General features: G+C 58.0%; 1 protein-coding gene across 5 annotated transcripts in view; it reads right to left on the bottom strand.

Annotated features, from left to right (window-relative positions):
* SHANK3 (SH3 and multiple ankyrin repeat domains 3) overlaps positions 1-20,167 on the bottom strand; it is a 372,580-nt gene that overhangs the window by 34,618 nt on the left and 317,795 nt on the right. For all 5 annotated transcript variants that reach the window (XM_072856101.1, XM_072856081.1, XM_072856107.1 and 2 more), the window contains exons 18-20: positions 17,714-17,794; positions 10,088-10,215; positions 8,066-8,171 (exon numbers count right to left, since the gene is read on the bottom strand). In XM_072856101.1, coding sequence (XP_072712202.1) covers positions 8,066-8,171; positions 10,088-10,215; positions 17,714-17,794 — 315 coding nt within the window. The remainder of the gene's footprint in view (positions 1-8,065; positions 8,172-10,087; positions 10,216-17,713; positions 17,795-20,167) is intronic.

The following is a 20,167-nucleotide window of genomic DNA, read 5'->3' as shown; positions in this document are numbered from 1 at the left end:
CTCTGAACTGAAGACAGTAGCTGCCTGGGTGAGTATTCAGGAGAAATATCATATACTTTCCCTGTTTTCACTCTTCCCTGGGCATCTGCTTAAGAGCAATGCTTAAGACAGGATCCTGCACTAGATGGAGCCACGGTTTGATTCAGTTTAGACACCGTCATGTTCTTAACAGCATGAAGATCCAAAAAAAAAGTCATGCCTTTATGCTTATTTCTACTTCTCACCTGGGAATGGCCGAGAGTTGAAACAAGGAAATTTATGCAGCGCTGAGCTCTGTTACCATGCCCAGCCTGTTACAGAACACGGTCTAGGGCCATCAGAGCTTGTCTTTGGGATGTGCTGACCATCCTGTAGACAGGTACTACTGTGCTGCGTACAGAGCTATTTCAGGAACTAAAACTGGAAAGCTGGTTCATCTTTCTCAAACTTCCTGATCTGCAAAGAGCAGACTGGCCAAGCAGCTGCCAGGCCAGAGGAGACACTGACTACCAACAGCCACCGGCTGCTGCAAATTCTCGGCTGCCGACCCTGAACAGTTGTAGGTGTGGTAGCCCCCGTTCCACCTGTGAGCTCACAGTCCCTGCTGTGAAGATCTTTTGGTATGTTAAAAGCAAAGTATTTCAAGTGAAGGAATGGTGAAGGGGACAGTTAGATAAACTACACGTATTCATGGCATGGGTATTAGTTTTTGTTTTATTTTACATACCTGCTTCTACAACTACTCATTTTATTCTCTCTGTTCCCCACTTGTTACTTTTCTCTGCCGTAAAGCGTCTCTCCACTTTTTTTCTTAAATGAGGAGGAGAGCACTATGGAAAATGATATCAGAAGCACCACCAAGTTCAATGACCAGCTAGAGATCTCAAAAGGACCTAGACAGGCTAGAGGAATGGGCCGGCAGGAACTCCATGAATTTCAACAAGGACAGATGCCAAGTCCCACACCTGAGAAGGAAGAACCCCTTGCAACTGGACAGGCTGAGGACTGGCTGGCTGGGAAGCAACTGTGGAAAAGAACCGGGGGCCTTGGTACGCAGAGAGGTGAACACGGGCTGGCCCTGTGCCTCGGCAGCAAAGGCCAACAGCGTCCTGGGCTGCGTGAACAGGAGCAAAGGCAACAGACAGAGCAAAGAGGTTATCCCTCTCACTCCCACTCATGAGACAACACCTACAATACTGCATCCAATTTTGGGGTCCCCACTACACGAAATACATCAACAAACTGAAGGGAGTTCAGCGGAGAGCCACCAAGATGGTGAGGGCTGGAGCTCTTGCTCTGTCTGGAGAGGCTGAGAGAGCTGGGCTTGTTCAGCCTGCAGAAGGAATGGCTTTTGGGGGGGACCTAACAGCAGCCTTCTGGTACCTAGGCGGAGGTTATCAAGAAGATAAAGCCAGGCTTTTCACAGTGGTACATGGTGGGAGGACAAGAGGCAACGGGCAAAGCTGAAACGAGAGGTTCTGGCTGGATAAAAGGAGAAATTTTATGATGAGGACAGTCAAGCAGCGGAACAGGCTGCCCAGAAAGGGTGTGCAGTCTCCATCCTTGGAGGTTTTCGAGACCAGACTGGATAAAACGCTGAGCAACATGATCTGATCTCATAGCTGACCCTGCTTTGAGCTGGAGGTTGGACTAGAGACCTCCTCCTTCCAACCTGAATTATCCTTTGATCCTGCAACAGAAGAAGAGCGGCTTCATTCCAGTTCTGGTTCCCAAGCTGACCGTCTCTACAACCCCGCTCCTTGGAATAGCAGGAATAATGTCTGTTCCCTGTGAAAATGAACGTCTCCTATTGCTCCTCAGCAAGAAAATCAACACTCAGGAGAGATCACTGATGGGAGAGGTGGGAGGAAAGCAAATTCTTGGCAGGCTCTTTCTTCACTACCTGCAACTCACCATTCTGACACAGCTCCTCTGCTCACTGGATCTGCGCGCTTGCCATCCGAGTCCTGCATAAACAACTACATCCATTTACTCATCTGCCTCTCCTCCTCCCCGTGCAGCTTGCTCACTCCCTACATTCTGTTGACGACACTGCCTCGATACTCCACTTCTCCATCTCTCCTCCAGTCTTGCAGATCAAAGGCACACCTAGCCCAGTGTGCTGCCTGGCAGCGGCCAATAATAACTGCCTGAGGAAGCACAGAAGAACATAGCAAGCATGCAGCGCTGCTTCGCCCCTCCCAAACACTCTGTCAGCTTCCAGCAATTTGCTGATCAAGAGCTGGCTGAGTCAGATTGCCTTTGTGTTTAACCCTTGGCGGACCTTCTTCTCCCAGACACTTGGCAGTGCTCTTTGAACTCACGCAAAATTCTCGCACTCCCAATATCCTGCAGCAGCGAGCTCTGCGGCTTAGCAGCACCGTGTGCAGGATTACCTCCTTTTCTTTCTTTTGAAACTCCACCTATCAGTTTAATTTGACGCCCATCTGGTCTGTAAAGACCTTTTACAAGGCTTTCTTTGAATTGTGTTGCTGTGTTATTATGTTCTCTTATTCAAAGCTTTCACTACCCATTCCTGCCGTGATAGTGAATTTTGTAAAGTACAGCCTTCGTGATAGAAAGAAACTCCTCACTGATGTTTACATGTGATCACACGGGCAAAATGAAACCTCTCCCTTAACACAAAGCAGCATCTCTTTATAGTTAAGCATGAGACTAATCATTGCTGAGTTTTATTTACTGTCTATGCAGGATATAGTTCTGCTCAGGGAGTCTCCAAAGTTGAACAAAGGCAACCGGTAATCCCTCGGGAGCAGGCTTGAAACCTGATGTCTTGATTTAAGTATTGAATTTATCAATTGCGTCCAATCCTTGCAGAGCAGGCTGGACCCTGCACAGACCCCTGCAGAGGTAATGAGCATACGGCCCTACAGAAATTCCCCTGGTGAAAGCAGTGCCGAGGACAAGGGTCCTCCTAAAAGGTGAGGGACCGGCTACAAGGCCGGTGAAACCATCCTGGCAGTTTTTAACTTGAAATGGCGAGAGAATCTATTTGAGTTTATCTAAAATACTGCTGGCTGAAAGCATGGCTCTCTTTTATCCAACTCCACTCCTACTGACTGAAATGTTCACAGTTAATTACTCGTCATAAATATGTTTGTTTTTCACTTTTATCTTAACACCTGCCTGTTGCTAAATGCTGCATCAGGCAACGGGCAGACCTTGGCCCAGGGGATGGACAGTCCGCAGGAGAAGGAGCCTGACCATCTCCTGCAGCATTTGGAGCCCTTCTACACAACTCAGAGGTACCCAAGGAAGAGCAGAGCATCTCTCCACCAGCGTGCGCACCCGCAGAACAGGCCACGAGCCGACACAAAAAGCCTCCAGTGACGAGCCTCAGCCAGACTCTGACACGCAGCACGACACCGAGGGAAGGCAGCTCCTTTAAATTTGTAGCACCTGAACTAGATTGTCCTTTCATTCTATCGGATCTCAACCTAGCAATTACCGACTTTTGCTATTCCCCTGCGTCGCAGGATCACGCTCGGCGTCTGCGCTGTTTCCCAGCACACTGCTGCCAGCGACTGAGCGCTCCCGCCTCCTCCAGACCTCATCCCTCTACCACACCGATGGGCTGCCAGATGAACGTGAAACCTTGTGAGCTATTCCAGGTTCTCCAGAGGGATGGCAGAGGTGGGGCTGACCTCTGAGAAAAGAGAGCATTTGTCTTTTGCAAATGGCACGGCCCTTTGTGCGCTGCCCGTGACCTCCCTCTGTGCCTGGTCCATCTTCCATGTGCGTAGCTGGAAGATTAAACTTCAGTGACAAATAAACAAACCTGTCCCTTTGCTAATTGCCGTTGAGATTTTGTCTCTCAGTTCTTTTCAAACAGCATAATCTGTGTCTTCATTGTAGGGGGGGCATATATGCTTCCTACAAAGAGCAACGAGACATCACCAGGCTCAAACTACAGAGGCTGGTGCATGCAGGAATAAAGAGCTTGAGTCAAAATGGAGCCTCCAGCAACCAGCAAGGACCAGCAAAGGACCCTGTATCTGAGCACCCAGAGTAACTGGTCTGAAATGAGAATCGTGCTCCTGGGTCCATGCCCGAAGCGCAGCTTGGCAATGCCACAAGCCTCACGGCAACCCCGCTCTGCAATTCACAGCATGCTCAATGCATTATTAATCTCCGAGGAAAACACAAAAACTCTCCATAATGCTTTTGGGCCTGTTGCCATAACAGCCTAAATCCCTGTGAGAATCTAACTCTGTGCATTAATTTGGGCTAGCTAATGAGGTGGCTCTCTCCAGAGCACACCCCACCACTCCCAACCTTGCTTCCCCCGTGCAGGGATGGCGGAGCAGCTCCCAAAGACACCCCTGAGCTAGAGCAGAAAGGTGCCAAGTGCCGTGGCTTCGCTCACGTTCGGAAGCGGAAAGCAGGTGAGCATCACCGTCCTTGGGTGTGCGGGGCTGGCATCCGCTCCAGGCAACAACAGAACTGACAGGAGGAGGAAAGCCCGCTGCCCTTCAGAGAGCGGTGAAATAACAGTATTGTGCTGGGTGCTATGGCACAAAGCTTAAATCGCAGCTGGGGTGAACCTGAGAACCTGTTTAGAAGAGAAGAAAGCACCGGGAGTTCACCCAGGACCTGTCCAGGGAAGGACGGCCCTGGAAGGGGATGAGGGAGGGCTGCCAGCCCTGGTGGCAGGGCTGCCCCCCTGCCAGACCTTCGTGCAGCCAAGCAAGGATGCACACTCACCCCCGAGCTGGCAGAGCAGGAGGAGCCCAGCATCCTCAACGTCTTTCTGAACACCAAGTCACCCCTTATTTCCTCAGCAGGGACAACGGCTAGTCAGTAAGGTGCATCTGCCTACGGCCAGCGCCTGCGGCCCATCGTGTTTCTGACTGACAAGGGGACACACTCTACTTCTATCCATGCAAAACCACCGTCTACATCATCTTGAATTTGCTCAGGGGAGAGACTTAGCGAGTGCCATGATGGTTCTGCAGACTTTCAAGTGTTTTTAACTTCTGATGCTGGAGCAGATGGCGTGGTAGCTATCTTGGAAGTCTGACAGAGATTTTCTTTTCTATCAGCCTCCCCACTGCAATGCATTTCTTTTCTTCACATTTTTGTTGAAATATTTCTTTCGTTCTACTTTCTTTGTAGCCAGTCGAGGGTTAACTACCTTTGTCTCAAGACATTTTTAGATGGAAACATGAAATGCTTTGATCTTTTGTCACAAGTCCCTGGGAATCTAAACCAGCTGTGTAATATGCAAATAATTCAGAGCATTTCTTCACCAAAAACCCAAACCAACCAACCAACCAACCAACCCCTGCTTATTTTTCATCTAGTTCCTTGCTTTTAGTAGTGATTTTTATCATGAAGTCAACTGACTGTACAGCGTATGAGCCTGTCATTGTGGGTGTGAAATGACAGCTCAAGAAGGACTTCTAAAACAAGCCAATTGCAACCCAATTTCTACTGTTTGGCTGTTTTCTATTTTAGCTTATTTGGAATTCCACAAAAATTAGCCGGTTTCTAAGAGGCACTGCTTTTGGTGTGTATTGTGGCAGGCAAACTGGAAACAAGAAGTTGCTGTCCCCTCCTCAACAGGAATTGTTCCCTCTCGGTGCAGACAGACGCATGCCATTCTTGGATCGAGCATAATTAAGAGCTACGTGTGATTTTTTCCTGTATTTATTGTCGGGTTGTGCTTGGATGCTGTGCTCGTGACAGCTGCAGCCATTCCTGCTCAGAAACGGGGCACCTCTAGGTCTGCTTTTAATCTTCCCTGATGCAGATTAAATCTAGCATTTCTAATCCCCTTGTGGCACGGTGCGTGTGCTGTAATGGCTGGGAATCCCGTGCAAGGACCAGGGTCTCAGTGCTCTAGGTGCTGAACAACACAGACGTACATGGGACACTACGCTCTATGCTCATGAGCATATAAACCCTACACACAACCCAACAAACCTTACAGTTGTATCAACCCTACAGACTTCGAATCCCCCTTCCCACAGTTCTCTGCACACAGAGATCCTTGACCTGCACAATGAGCCTCACACAATGCGGTGTAGCTTTGGAGGGAATTCCTGAGTCATCGACTCTGCTTGCCCAAGCAGAAGGAGCTCCTTACGGGCAAGCGTTTCATATTTAATGAATACTTTTCCTGTTTATGATCTATTACTGGGTTAAGATGCTATTTTACACAATAGATCCCCTTTAATATGATTTCCAGCTGTTTGTGGCTTGATTGAACCTTGAACAACTTTTGCTTAGAAGCATTTTCACAAACATTCTCGCACATAAAACGAACATCTAGCGTACAGTTTGCAAAATAAAGATGCACTTTAGCCACCACTGGCCACTGCAAGCTTGTCTGCCAGGTAGCCGTACACCTCAGCAGACACTCGCTACCCCTTACAGTCAATGAGCACTTGTGCAGGATTCACCTCTAAGATCAAGACATCAGATAAATTAAGTTAAAAGTGCCTATTTCCCCCTGGTCGCTATAGAGGGTTCCTGGGCACCTTACTTGGATGGAGATTTCTGCATTGTTAATATGTAAGGCTGGATGAGATGAATCCCATCCTGCATGTGCTACCGATCATTTTTACCTTCATGAGAAAATTAACTGGCTACTTCTACTCTAGCAAGTCCGTGGGTCAGTGCTGCGGTGATCCCAGGCACCAAGGCAGTCAGCTCTGCTCCCTTTCTACCATGTACATTAACAGTACGGCAACGTATGAGCAACTAATTAATGCCCACATTCGCTTCCAACACTGCATCTCATCATCTGCTCAGCCCAGGTTCTAGTTCAGCTCTTCAGAGTTATGGGAGCCTTCTGCCTGTGGATTTCACGCAGGACAGCAACGTCACCAACATGGTGTGTAAGTACACACCAGGGCAGTCCATTAAACACCTACTCTTTTTTTCTCAAGATTATCTCTCCTGGTTTGTTTTTCAGATTAATCATACGCACATTTGATTACCTCTAGCTATCGACTACTCTCAGACCAATCTCACGTGGGACTACAGGTACCAGCTGCTCTCATACAAACACGAATGTGAGGCATGCAGGCACAGCAATTCTGTGGCTCTGTACACTAAAAAGTACATTTTGAATACTACCCCTTGCATTTTTTCAACTAATTTTTACATTCTTGCTGGGATTATGCTGCTCTCAGCTGTAGCTTGAAGCAGAATTTACTTTCTATTCACTTATTTTGTGTGTTAAACGTACAATCTGTTTTGGCATCACCATTACTATCAAATGATGCGTTGGGGTTACTTAAAATCAGCACTTGCCACAAAGCACACCACCTTTCTCTCTGCCTCCTTCCCTCCCTCCCCTCAGCTTCTCTACGTAAGTGGGAATGCTCTCTGCCCAGCTCCGACCTGCGCAGCCCTCAGACCTTGCTAACACCGTGGCTCGGTGTTACCACCGGGATGAAACCCAGTGACACGCAAAATCACGAGGCGAAAATGAGACCCCCATCCTGTGCCACCAGCCCTTGTTCACTTTGCCTCGTCCTCCCATCTCCCTCCTCCAGCATATTGTTGGTTTTAGTTGCACTGCAAACCTTTTGGGACAGGGTCTAAAGATCCCAACGCAGCCCACAGAGTGCCGGTTCCAGGCCCTGTCCCGCTTTTCCTTAGAAGGAATTCAGTTACCTGCTCCATCGTCTCAGTTTGGTACAGCTCACGGTGTTACCCTCAGCCACCCACGTGTTCAGCACGCTGCACGCCCAGCCCCGCCGCCACATGGTCCGACAGAAAATCACCCACCAACCCTCATCTGCCAGCACAGAGGGTGGGAGAAACTCCCCTGTCCCTGGCAGTGCCATAAAGACACAGAGAGCAAGGGACCTCTGGAGGTCTCCAGTCCGGCCTTCTGCTCAGAGCAGGACCCCTGCCAGCGCTAGAACAGGTTTCTCAGGACACATGCAACCTTCAAAGTAGAAATCACGTTGAACACCCCCTCTTCAAAGATCTTTAGTTACAAGCCAGTAGAGAGGGCTCAGTCTTTCCTCCTGGGTCCCGGGCAGGCATGAACGCTCCATGGGGACAACCTTTCCTCTTTAGGAAGGGATTTCCCCCCAGTCTGCCTTACCTACAGATTTTGTCCGTGGAATTCCTTTGCGCAGTGAAACATGGGGCTTCTCAGCTCCGGCAAGGACCCCCGAGTGTGCTGCCATACCCTGGCGTTCAAAGAGTGACTGGAAGAGAAAAAAGGAAATTTCCATTCTGGACATCAGCAAGACCCAGCTGAAAGGACACAGCACTTCATCGCAGCGCACCTGATCCTTCCGCCTGCGGGTGAAGCTGGGGCTCTGCCCCCACGTCCCTGCACGCCAGACCCCGTCCCTGCCGCCCCGCGCCTGCAGCCGGGCTGCCACAGCCCCCGGAGGGGAAGCTTCCCTGGGGACAAGGATGGACCCCTTCCCCCCTCTACCTCCAACAGTCCATCTTCCGTGCTGCCCCGTCCAGCGCGTCTCCAAAGCCTGCTATTGCCCTTTGAAGGGGTAATCCTCCCTCCCGCTCTCCTGCCTGCCTGCTCCCCCCGCCTGCCCTCTCTTCCTTACCTGCCCTCTCTCCCCTGCCTGCCCTCTCCCCCCTGCCTGCCCTCTCTCCCTTGCCTGCCTGCCCTCTCTCCCTTGCCTGCCTGCTCCCCCTGCCTGCCTGCTCCCCTTGCCTGCCTGCTCTGTCCCCCCTGCCTACCCTCTCTCGCCTGCCTGCTCCCCCTGCCTGCCTTCTCTCCCTTGCCTGCCCTCTCTCCCTTGCCTGCCTGCCCTCTCTCCCCTGCCTGCCCTCTCTCCCCTGCCTGCCTGCTCCCCCTGCCTGCCTGCTCACCTTGCCTGCCTGCTCTGTCCCCCCTGCCTACCCTCTCTCCCCTGCCTGCTCTCCCTGCCTGCCCTCTCCCTTGCCTGCCTGCTCTCCCCTGCCTGCCTGCTCCCCCTGCCTGCCCTCTCTCCCTTGCCTGCCTGCTCCCCTTGCCTGCCTGCTCTGTCCCCCCTGCCTACCCTCTCTCCCCTGCCTGCTCCCCCTGCCTGCCCTCTCTCCCCTACCTGCCTGCTCCCCCTGCCTGCCCTCTCTCCCTTTCCTGCCTGCTCTCCCCTGCCTGCCCTCTCTCCCCTGCCTGCCCTCTCCCCCCTGCCTGCCCTCTCTCCCTTGCCTGCCTGCTCTCCCCTGCCTGCCCTCTCTCCCCTGCCTGCCCTCTCTCCCTTGCCTGCCTGCTCTCCCCTGCCTGCCCTCTCTCCCTTGCCTGCCTGCTCCCCCTGCCTGCCCTCCCTCCCCTGCCTGCCCTCTCTCCCTTGCCTGCCTGCTCCCCCTGCCTGCCTTCTCTCCCTTGCCTGCCTGCTCTCCCCTGCCTGCCCTCTCTCCCCTACCTGCCTGCTCCCCCTGCCTGCCCTCTCTCCCTTTCCTGCCTGCTCCCCTTGCCTGCCCTCTCTCCCCTGCCTGCCCTCTCCCCTTGCCTGCCCTCTCTCCCTTGCCTGCCTGCTCCCCCTGCCTGCCCTCTCTCCCTTGCCTGCCTGCTCTCCCCTGCCTGCCCTCTCTCCCCTGCCTGCCTGCTCCCCCCCGCCGGCTCTCCGGCGCTTTGTGCCCGGGGTGGGGTGGCACAGTGATGCCGACTCCCGCAGCAGCCTTCCTCCCGTGGGAAGGCTTCGCTCAGGCCGGTCTCTGCTCAGAAGCAGCCTGTCCCGTTTTACCTCCTGCTCCAGAAGCTGCCTCCCACCGCCTGCAGCACTTTCACAATCCAGACAGCCTGGAGCTGGCAGCCCCACTCCTACTCCATCCATGCTTCCCCTCAGAGACGGCATTTTTCTCGTCTTTGATTCCTCCTAATTTCCAGCTTCACATCCAGAAAATTGCAGCCAGACTAAGCTCTCCAGCTCAGCTTTCCGCACTCCTTCAGATCCACTCTTACGTCCTCCCTGTGGCAATCCCATACTGGCGAGCGGGTGCCAAACAGCCCGGGTCAGCTCCTCCACCCGCCCGGGCTCCTACGCTGCGTCTCCGTCTCCCCCCAGACTCTCTCCCTCCGCTCCCCAGCGCGAGTCTGAGGGCTGGCAGTCAGCGTCCGTCACAGCACGATGTGCCCTTCCCTCTCCCACCGCGAGCCCTCCTCTCTCACACTGATTTCTGCTGGCGTGATGCGCCGGCTTGTTGGTCGCTGCTTCACAGTGGCTGCCCTAGAATCTGCTTCGACAATGTCTGCTCTCAGCGCGGGCTCGGCTGCTGCCAAAATCTCATCCAGTTTCTCTGAAAATCCAAACATAAAAGCAAACGGGTTAGCGAGGGCCGCCGTACCGAGGCAGCTCCCCTGCGACAGGCCCATCCCCTGCGGCGCGGCTAAGCAGGGAGCCAGCGTCCCCGCAGGGAGAGCGGTTCGTAGGCCTGTTGAGCACAGAGTCGAGGAAGCGGCCGCTCAGTCGTCGCCTCCCCAGCCAGCGCTAACAAAGATTTTGGAGGTGTTTCTGGAGCCGCCCACCCGCCACGGTGCATAACCAGGCACCGGCCTGGCTCAGCTGGGGGACCCGCAGACGACAGCCCGGCGCAGCGGCACCGCGCCATGCCGCCCTCCCACCCCGGCTGCACCCGGCGCATCCGTGCCACCCGGGCACCCCTGACCAGCCTGCCGGAGCTCTGGGGTCTGACCTGCCAGCTCCCGAGGCGGGGGGACCACTCCTAGCTGTGCCGCGCTTTCAGGAAGCCTCAATCCTTACATTAAAAAAGCAAATTTTTGCCCAGCTATATTTTTGATCTTCAGAATGAGACCAAGTCCCCCCCCGAGTCACCATCCCTGGGGGTATTTAAAAGCCGTGTAGATGTGGCGCTTAGGGACATGGTGTAGTGGTGGGCTTGGCAGTGCTGGGTTTACGGTTGGACTCGATGGTCTTAAAGGTCTTTTCCAACCTAAACGATTCTGTGATTCTGTGATTCTAATTGGGCGAAGCGGGGCGCGGGCAGCAGCTGCGCTACGGCCGGTAAGGGGAACGCAGGTGCCGCAGGGACCACAAGCAATGCACAAGTCCACGGGACTCCACGGGACTCAGTCCGGCTCCAGCACAACCAGTGTCACTCCAGGGTCTGTTTGGGACAAACCGGGACGTTTCCTCCCCGAGCGGACTCACGTGCCCCCACAGCCCTGACGGGACCAACCAGCCCCACGCGCCCCCGCGTCTGCGGGCCCGGGAGCTCTGCCTAAGCGCAGGCCAGGGGTGCCAGCGCCCGCCCGGGCTGTGGTGCAGCAGCACGATCTGCAGAGCCCTCGCGGCCCTGCCCGTGCTGCCGCGGGCCTGCCCCACACACCGACTCCCAGGCTTGACCTCAGCCCTGCCTCGCCACCGCAGGCCTGCCTGCAGGTCTCTGGGCTACACCCGGCCCCGGCTGCCGCACCAGGGCAGGTCCTGACCCGGCTCCTGGCCCTGCCTCGTCTCTACAGACCTGCCTGACAGGCTGGACTCGTGTTGACGGTGACAGACCTTGGTCTGCCCTGAGCACCTTGGGCAGGCCCCCGGCCGTGCGACGGTGTCTGTGCTCCGGGGAACGGGCAGCCCTCGCTGCTCCCCCAGCCTGCAGAGCAGCCCCGCTCGTGCCAGGAGGGCATACCCGCTCGGATACAGCACCGGCCCCGGCTGCCGCTAGGGTTTTGTCTGGGGCTGTAAAACATCCTGAAACTCAGGACATCGGAAGGGGCGGCAGGCAGACGCTGGCCACCGTCTCCGCTGACCCCTCCTGAGCTCCCTCCGCGTGCAGCCCGGCAGGGTCCAGCAGAGCCGAGCTAACGAAGGCTGCTGGGCTGGTGCTCAGCCCCGGCAGGGTCCGTTCAGGTGCGGCTGCCCCCTGCTCCTACAGCTCCCTGGGCCAGGCAGGGTCCAGCCTGTCGGCTCCATGTCATAAATGGTGTCAGCTGGCACCGGAGCGCGGCCATCACGCTGGCACGGTGCTGTGCTGCAGCTGATGGGTCTGCCTTGGCATTCATCAAGACTGGACGCCTCTATCTCCATGGCCCAACCAATCCACCGTCCCAGTAAATTGCCCAGGGAGAGGGGAGAACACGTGCGGCGTTCATCCCGTAAGGCTGACGAGCTCTGCCTGCGTTCAGGTAAAGCCTGTAAACTTCTGGGCTCTTTCCAGCCTGGCTGTTGAGCTTGGGACTGCGAAATGTCACCACTGTGGTGTGGGAGCTGCTGATCCTTGTGACTCAAGCAACCTGGAGAGCTCTGACCATCAGGCCTGCATTCCTACAAAACCCCGCCTGGGGCTGGTATGACTCACGGGCCAGCTTCAGTACCTCCGCACTCGGTGGCCACAGCAGCTGTCCGCGTGGCAGTTTGTGAGCCAGCACTCCTGAGTTACAGAAACTAAAAACGAGTCCCAGACATTTCAGAAGCCCAGTCCGTGTAGGAGTAAGCCCTACACCAACACAGATGCCAAATGGTCTTTGCCAAGGGGACTGATGTGCCCTCTGAGGCCAGTACTCTTGGTGGCAGGTAACCACCGAGGCCCTGGGACTAAGGACCTGCATCTGCTCCAAGGAAACGGCTCAGGCCAGCTCCTGAACTCCTGAACACAAGACCTCCAGTAGCCACCCATCCTTGTCTCTGGGGGACTTCACGGTTCCTATTCCTCACGGCCGTGTGACTCGCACGCTGCGCTCACCGCAAGAGGCGCGGGGCGGTTCAGCCTGCTCAGAGGGGAGCTGGCTCATCCCTTGCAGCCAAACACTGCTGAACGACTGCGTGGACCTCTAACAGCCAAGTCTGAGGAGGGGACGGGACACGGGCTGATCCTAAAGACAACCACGTGCTGGAAACCTGCCTCATCGGTGTCTCTGGGAGCTGCTCTGGGCAGCCCTGTAGCGACGTTAGTCTGGAGACCCCAGTGCTGCGAGAGGAGTAACAGCGATGCTCAGCCCTCTCCACCTGCCTCTGCTTCTGGCTTTATTCACTTTCCGTCTCGTAATGCCATTAGACCGCAGGGAGACAAATCACCAGTAACTGCACTTGGTGTCTGCCATGCCTTTGCAGGAGATGAAGAGCATCCTGGAGCGGATCCTGCTGCCTCCAGGCTGCTGGGGCGGGGGATGAGGCAGTGCTGGAGCCGCCCTGGGAAGAGGGACCCCCAGGGATGGGTGCACCCGGCGACTCTGGCTGTCCAAAGCGTCAAGAGGTCTCCACCACACACTTGGAGACAGCCGTCTTCAACGTCAGGACATCCCTGGTGACCTTCAGCTGATCATTCTGATCCATGGGACCTCTGCCTTGCCTCCACCTCTGGGTACTGACAGATCTGCTTGGCATAGAGGAGGTCTGGGGAGGTCCCTCAGAGACCTCCCGCTTGTAAGCCCTGCTCAGCCTCTTTCCTACGCCAGCACTGTTACAGTGGAAGACTTAGTCCCTCACCTTTCCTGTTCCTTGGGAAACAGTCCTCTAGCTTCACACTACCAGGACAGAGAGAGTTTTGCTTCCGAATGGCTAAAAACTGGGGTCAGGTCTCTATGCTCCCTCCCTCTACCCTGTGCCTGTGCTGGAGCAATGCAGAGCCGTGTGCTGGCACGGGACGAGCCTTCTTGCCCCATTTGGGATTGTCCATTACTGGCTCTCAGTCCTGGCAAGAACCTCCTGTCTTTGTAGGACCCTCAGGCGATGTCCATGCAGACACTGCGTAGTGCAACTGTCATGTATGGAGCCCTGCTGCAACCAGCTTTACCCCAGCCAGCCAGCTTGGGCACCGATAATATGGCCTTCATGGTGGGTGGCTCTCTCCACCCAGAGCTCAGACAATTAATAAACTAGCTCTCCCCCAGCTCACTCGGGTGCGCCTTGGAGCTGCCACCAGACCCTGCCTGCAGTGCCGGTGTGTCGCCAGGTGCCTCCTCGGTGCGGGACCGCCGGGAGCAGGGCAGCCTGCACGGGGGCAGAAGCCGGGGCAGCACCCGCACTGCTGGACACGGCAGAGTGTGGCTGCCCTGTCACCTGACGGAGCTCCAGAGGCCTGGCCCGGGGGCTGAAGGAGACGGTACTGCAGCCCCCACATGCAGGGGACCTTCCTGTGGAAGGCACTTTCACCGTGGAGCAAACACAAAGCAAGTACAACACCTGGGGAAGTCAGACCTGGAGATTCACGGGGCCCGGCTGGCAAACGGGCATTCCTGCCTGTGCCCGAGAGGAGCCCAACACGCCCACGCCAATCTCGGCCCTTCTGCCGCCCTGCCAGAGCTGTACGTGGCGGCTGCTCCCCGCGGCGGCAGTGCCGGGCGGGAGGCTGACCCGCAGAGCTCCAGCTCCCTTTGGGCTGAGCCGTCCCGTGACAGCTAGGGGACGGTGACCTGGGCCAGCCCCTTGGGGTGCACCGTGGCTGCCTGTGCGGTGCGACTGGGCTGGCAGGCTGACGGGGAAGGGAGGAGCCCCAGGATGTGCGGTTTCACTCACCCCCTTTTCTTCTCCGCATGGAGGCTTGGAATCAAGAAACAAAAGACAAAATGAATGGCATGCACAGTTCCTGCTTTCATTCCCAGCTCCAGCCTCGCTGCCTGCCTGCTCTGCCTCTTCCCCGCACGCTCTCCTGCCTTGCAGCATGCTGGCAGGATCAGGCCCTGACAGTGGAGCTTGTGCCTGCCTCACTGGGGGCTCTCGGGAGGAAGGCTCAGGCAGGGCAAGGGGTGCAGCACCTTGTGCATCCTCCTTGGTGCCGATGCTCCTCCGTGGGGAGGCCAGCACCCGTCCTGGCCCCGTGGGCGGGCAGGGACCGACGCAGGCCGGGCTCTCCGCCAGCCCCACCGCCAGGACCAGCCCTCCGCTGAGCCCTCCTCCTCTTCACTCAGACCAGGAAAGCAGAGGGAAGGTGTGATGTCAGAAGGCAGAAAGACCAGGAGGAGGTCTGGATGGCATTTAATGCCCGAGCCATGGAGAAACTCTTTTAAAAGCTTTTAATCCCTCCCTGCTCACTGGGGACCCACAGCAGTCTGCATGTCTCCCAAAGCCAGTTTCCTCTGCATCCCGTGAACGCCAGGACTGCAGGACCGGAGTGCTTTGTTAGCAGCTTGCTGGGAATCTGCTTTCCAAGGGGACTGACACAATATGCAGCAAGAAAACGTTCAGGTATGGCTGTGGGCACATGGGATGTTCTGCATGCTGCAGGACAGGGACAGGCTTCAAGGAAAAAGGGGCAGGGACCATCCGACAAAGCTCCCTTTAAGAAGCTGCAGGTAGAAATGTCCCTTTCACTAACACCACCGTCCCCTCAGAAAAGGAGATCGGGCTCTAAACTTGCACACCACCGAGGCGTGGGGATGCTGACCTGCACGAAAACTCCCCTTTGCAGTCAAAGCTGGAGGATCGACCACCAGAAGACAAAGTGCAGGAGGAGGAACGATCCCCCATTTTCCCTGTGCTGTGCTCCCTGGGGATGCGTGGTGGGACTGGCTACAGCATGCTCCCTGAGCCACAGGACATGAAGCAGGGACTAACCACTACAATTCCCTGGAAAACGTGGACTAAGACCAGTCACTGGCTACAGATCCCTCTCCCGGGAGACACGGGCAGCTGCCGCTCCTAGTCCCTCTCCGGGTGGAAGAGAGGCAGCGTCTAGATGCAAAACCCTCAGGGAGACCAAGAGGACTCATCTTTAATATATTCTCTGGCAGAGCTGTTTCTCTGCTTTTCGTGACTTCCCTTTCCACAAGCTTGCTCCCCTCCCCCTCGAGCCCAGCAGCTCTGCTTGCCAAAACACATGCAAATGGGGCCCCTTCCCTCACACCGCTGCGCTGCGGGGTTTCCACGGTGCAGGTCGTCCCGTGGCCGTGTCCCACACCCCACTCGGCACTCGCAAGGCCAAGTGCCGTGGCCGGGGTGCCCGTCCCTCTGCAGAGGCGCCTGCACAACGCGCGCCAGGCTTCGACTCGGGCGTGATGTTCACCAAAGACGGGCACATGCAGCTGGGGAACATGTTCTCACAGAGGCAACATGCTGCCTGTGCGTGCAAGCAGGCACCCATCACACCGGCTAGGGACAACTTTCAGGACCAGCAACCGAGAGTAAAAATATGAACCCTGGGGTCTGTGCAGTATCTGTGCAAAGGGAAGAGCAAAAACTGGAAGAAATGGGCTATTCGGAATCCTCTCCTAATGGCTGCTAGTAAACACAGCGCCTTCAGGTTTAGTAATAAAGGTCTGGAGAAGCGAGGAACAGGCTAGGGTGAAAATCAAGGCAGTGGGCTCAGCACAAAATAAATCACAGTGGCCATCGACCAGCCGATGCAAACCCCTAAATGCTGAGATTTGTCCCTTCAAACCCACGTTTGAGTGTCAGCCTGAACCCTCAAGGTCTATTTCTTTCAGGAGAACTCTGCCAGGTTGTAAAGCCTGGACATGCATGTAGGACAGGGAGCAGAGCAGAGTGAGAAAGGTCGCGGACCTTCCTTCAACACCCTGAAAAAGAGAGGGGGTGGTGGGGTCTCTGCCTGGGTTCCTGCCTCCCAGGTGGGTCTCCTCCCAGGCAGGACAGGGTTCTGCCACGCTCAGCCTCTGCACCATGGCCAGCAAGCACATCTGTACACATCACCACATTTTTGCACAGCAAAAACATAAATACAAACAGCAGAAGCGCGAGCCAGGGCAGTAGGCAGTGCTGAGAGCGGCTCCCTCTCGCTCTGCTGATGCCCTCGGTGAGGGCTCGCAGCACATCCGACTCCCGCCCTGTGTCAGCCCTGAACAGCCCGTCTCGGCAGAGCCAGCCTCGTGTGCGCCAGAGCCGCAGGTTGGAGCGTGGCTGCCCTGAAGGCTCCCCCAGAAGGAGGGGTCCCTCTGCACCTCCCGTGCCCGGCCGGCCGCATGGCCGCCGTTCTGCCAGCCAGCCTCCCTGGCCGGCGGCTGTGCCAGCATTGCCACCGCCAGCGGAGCACCCTGCTCAGCTGCCCTGCGGCCTCTGTAGCGCACCGGGGACGACGCGCGGCAAAATGGGCAAATCGTTCTGTGGAGAGGGAAGGGACTGCCGCTCAGAGGGTGTGTGAACGCTGGCACCCCTACGGCCCTCAGCCGGCAGGCTGCTCCTGCGGGGAGCCCAGCGCACCGGGAAGGTGTGGGCTCAACGAGGTCGCCAGAAGAGATGGGAGGACCGAGGGGCTTCAGCGCAGGGTACCTGGAAGCGAGGACGGGGTGGGGGTGGAGAGGCTTTAAGAGGATATAGGAAAACATGTAGATGCAAGCTGGGATGCCAAAGCATCTGGAAACGTGGGTAGGCTCTGTAGTGACAGCAGAACGTGTGAGCGTGTGTGCATATGCATGTGTGTGTGTAAGGGGGGAGGGCAGCCCATGGGGATGCCAGCTAATCTGACAGCATGTGGTATCTGCCTGGAGGTAGAGGAAAATAAAAACAAGGGGCTGTTTGGCGTGCCGGAGGAGCAGGGTGCCTGATGGACGGGGCATGGGGACGGCGAGCCTCTCCACAAGCGCACGGAGGCACCCAGCGTCCTTCCCCCAGGCCGCCTCTCCGGGGAGGCGGCACTGAAGGGGTGGACCGGCTCTACCGGGGGCTCCCGTGCCCCTGCGGCGGTGGCGGCGGGCCCTCAGCCCCCCGTGCCCCACACGCCGCTAAGCACGACGGAAACCTCAGCGCAGGAGGTGCGCGCGTTGCCTCGTGCTCATGCACCCCTCTGGAAAACGGACGTTGGGCGAGTGTGCTGCCTGCTCCGGCCACAGCCCCGCATGCTCCTCATGCATCCCCGCATGCACGCGCGAGCCCCTGCCGCCGCTTACCCAGCTCTTCCAGCTCGGCCGTCATGGACTTGGAACGCAGCGTCAGGGTGGTGCTGGGCGCTCTCTTGGGAGGCGGCGGAGCTGAAAGGAAGAGAGACGGCATTTTGCATTTCTTGTCCAGGAACTTACGAGGAGTGGCCAGATGCAGATGCCACTTCTTCTCCACAGCCTGGATCTCCTCGTACTCGCGGGATGAGGAGTCGCACTGCTGCAGGATCTTATTGAGGCTGCGTGTGGAAGCAAACTTCTTCATGGTCTCGGTAGCACAGTCCCGGGGCACGGGGCAGGCCCCGGCGCGGAGGGGCTGGTGGCTCCCGCAGGCACGTGCACGCTGCCCAGGCTCCCACAGCCCTCAGCGGAGGAGAGTCCAAGTCATGTCCCCGGGCTGCGCCTGCCCCCCTGCAGCTACCGGAGATGCTACGGCTATGAAAGCCTCTCGCGAATTAAATCTGTCTCAGGCAGCTGGCTGCCTGCCTGTGGGACTCAGCAAACAGCTTTGATGGCTGCTTCCCCTCCGCACACGCCATGGGTGGAGGGTAGGAGGGAGAAACAAGTCCAGCAGGCCTGATCTCAGTCTCTCATTCCCGCCTCAGCGCGGCGCATCCCCCAGCGAAACACAGCCCACCCACCCTCCTCTGCCGGCTCGGCCGTGTCCAGGACGGGGCGAGGCTCCCGCGGCCCTAGCGAAGCGCTGGAGGCGGCCGGCTCCGCACCGGGCAGCGGAGGCACATGGCCGGCACGGGGCGGCGCGGTGCTGTGCCGGGGCGCGGGGCTGCCCCAGGGGGCTGCCTAGCCGGGCCGGCCCGCGGGGCTGCCCCGGAGGCGCTGCATGCCATGAGCCCACCAGAGCGGGGACGAGTTGAAGGCTCTTCCTCTTCACTTGGGGTGCCTCCTCCTCCTCGCGCTCGCTCGCTGACAATGCTGGATTCAACGCTCAGGCATTGCCATGGCAACCGGAGCTTCGGGCTCTGCTGGCGCTGCCTGCATCAGAGACCCCAACGGGGCGGATTCAGCCAGAAAACGCCGGTCCCACACAGGCCTCCATCACCCCCAGGAAGAGGCGAGCCCCAGCCCGGGGGGGACGGGGCTCTGGCCCCCCCCTGGCCATGCAGCGGCCAGGGTTCCCGCAGAGGGGACTTGGCTCCGGTCTCGGGTCCCCACACCCTGTGCTGGAAGAGCGGCCGCCCAGCTCCGTGGGCCCAGGGCATGGGCAGTGGGCAGCGGGCAGCGACGGGCAGCGACGGGCAGCTGCTCACTGGCCGCAGGGCGGGGAGCACCAGGAGAAGCGGCGAGCGGCACTGGCACCGATTCCCGAGCCTCAGCCTTTCCCACGACTCGTGCTTTTGTGCCGTGACAATATAATTACAGCTCTGAGTGTCAGCGCGCAGAGCTGCCTCCCTCCCCCACGCCCCGCGCGCTGTGCCGGGAGCACCCTGCTCCCGTCCCCCCGCGCCTCCCGTCCCCCGACCTGGGCTCCCCGAACACGCCCCTGCCCCGCAGCCTGTCCCCCCACCGCGGCCCAGCGCGGGGGCGACGGGGACAGCCTGCCCCGTGCTGCCAGAGGTGCCCCTGCCTTCCACAGCTGCCTGCCTGCGGCTGAGGTCCCATCCTCCAGGCAGCTGCTGCCAGATGCGCCCCTGCCCTCCACTGCCGGCTGCTCCCAGACCTGCCCCTGCCTTCCACCGCCGGCACCTGCCCTCCACCTCCGGCTGCCCCTGGGCGAGGTCCTACCCTCCGCAGCCAGCTGCTCCCAGATGTGCCTCCAGCCTCCCTAGCTGGCTGGCCTCAGATGTGCCCCTGCCCTCCACAGCTGGATGCCCTGATGCGTCCCCCCTGGACACAGCTGGCTGCCTCCCATCCAGCTGCCCTCCAGATGTGCCCCTGCCCTCCTCAGCCGGATGCCCCCACCCTGAGGGCTGCCCTGCCCCGCTGGCCCTACCCCATCAGCCCCCCACCAAGCTCCCCCCCCAGCCCCACCTCTGGCCGAGGGTCTCGGCTCTGCCCTCGGGGCCTGGGGACGACGGGGCGAAGGCCCGGAGCCTTCTGGGGCCCCACGGCCACCTGCCCTCCCCTGAGCGAGGGCAAGTCCCACACACGGCTGGCAGCCGCAGGACTGGCCGTGCCCCCAGGAGCTCCCAGCCCATGGGGCAGTTCCCAGCCACAGCATTCCCGAGAGAGGACAGGCTCCACGCTGGCACCCCCCGCACTCCTACAGGCACCGTCCTCCACCCTGGCACCCCCCGCACTCCTATAGGCACCGTCCTCCACCCCGACACCCCCATGTCCCCACAGGGACAGTTCTCCACCCTGACAGCCCCACGCTTAGCAGGGGCAGCTCCCCATCACACCCCCTCACACGGCGGGGCCGGTTCCCCACCACAACCCCCACGCCCCCGAAGCAGGGGCAGGTCCCCACCACGACCCCCTCCGGCAGCGGCGGTCTCTGCTCTCCAG

The sequence above is a fragment of the Ciconia boyciana genome, chromosome 1 (genome assembly GCF_034638445.1).
Source record: "Ciconia boyciana chromosome 1, ASM3463844v1, whole genome shotgun sequence".
Taxonomy (NCBI): Eukaryota; Metazoa; Chordata; class Aves; order Ciconiiformes; family Ciconiidae; genus Ciconia; species Ciconia boyciana.
Note: the sequence above shows the minus strand (reverse complement) of the source record. Positions and strands in the feature narration are given on the sequence as shown.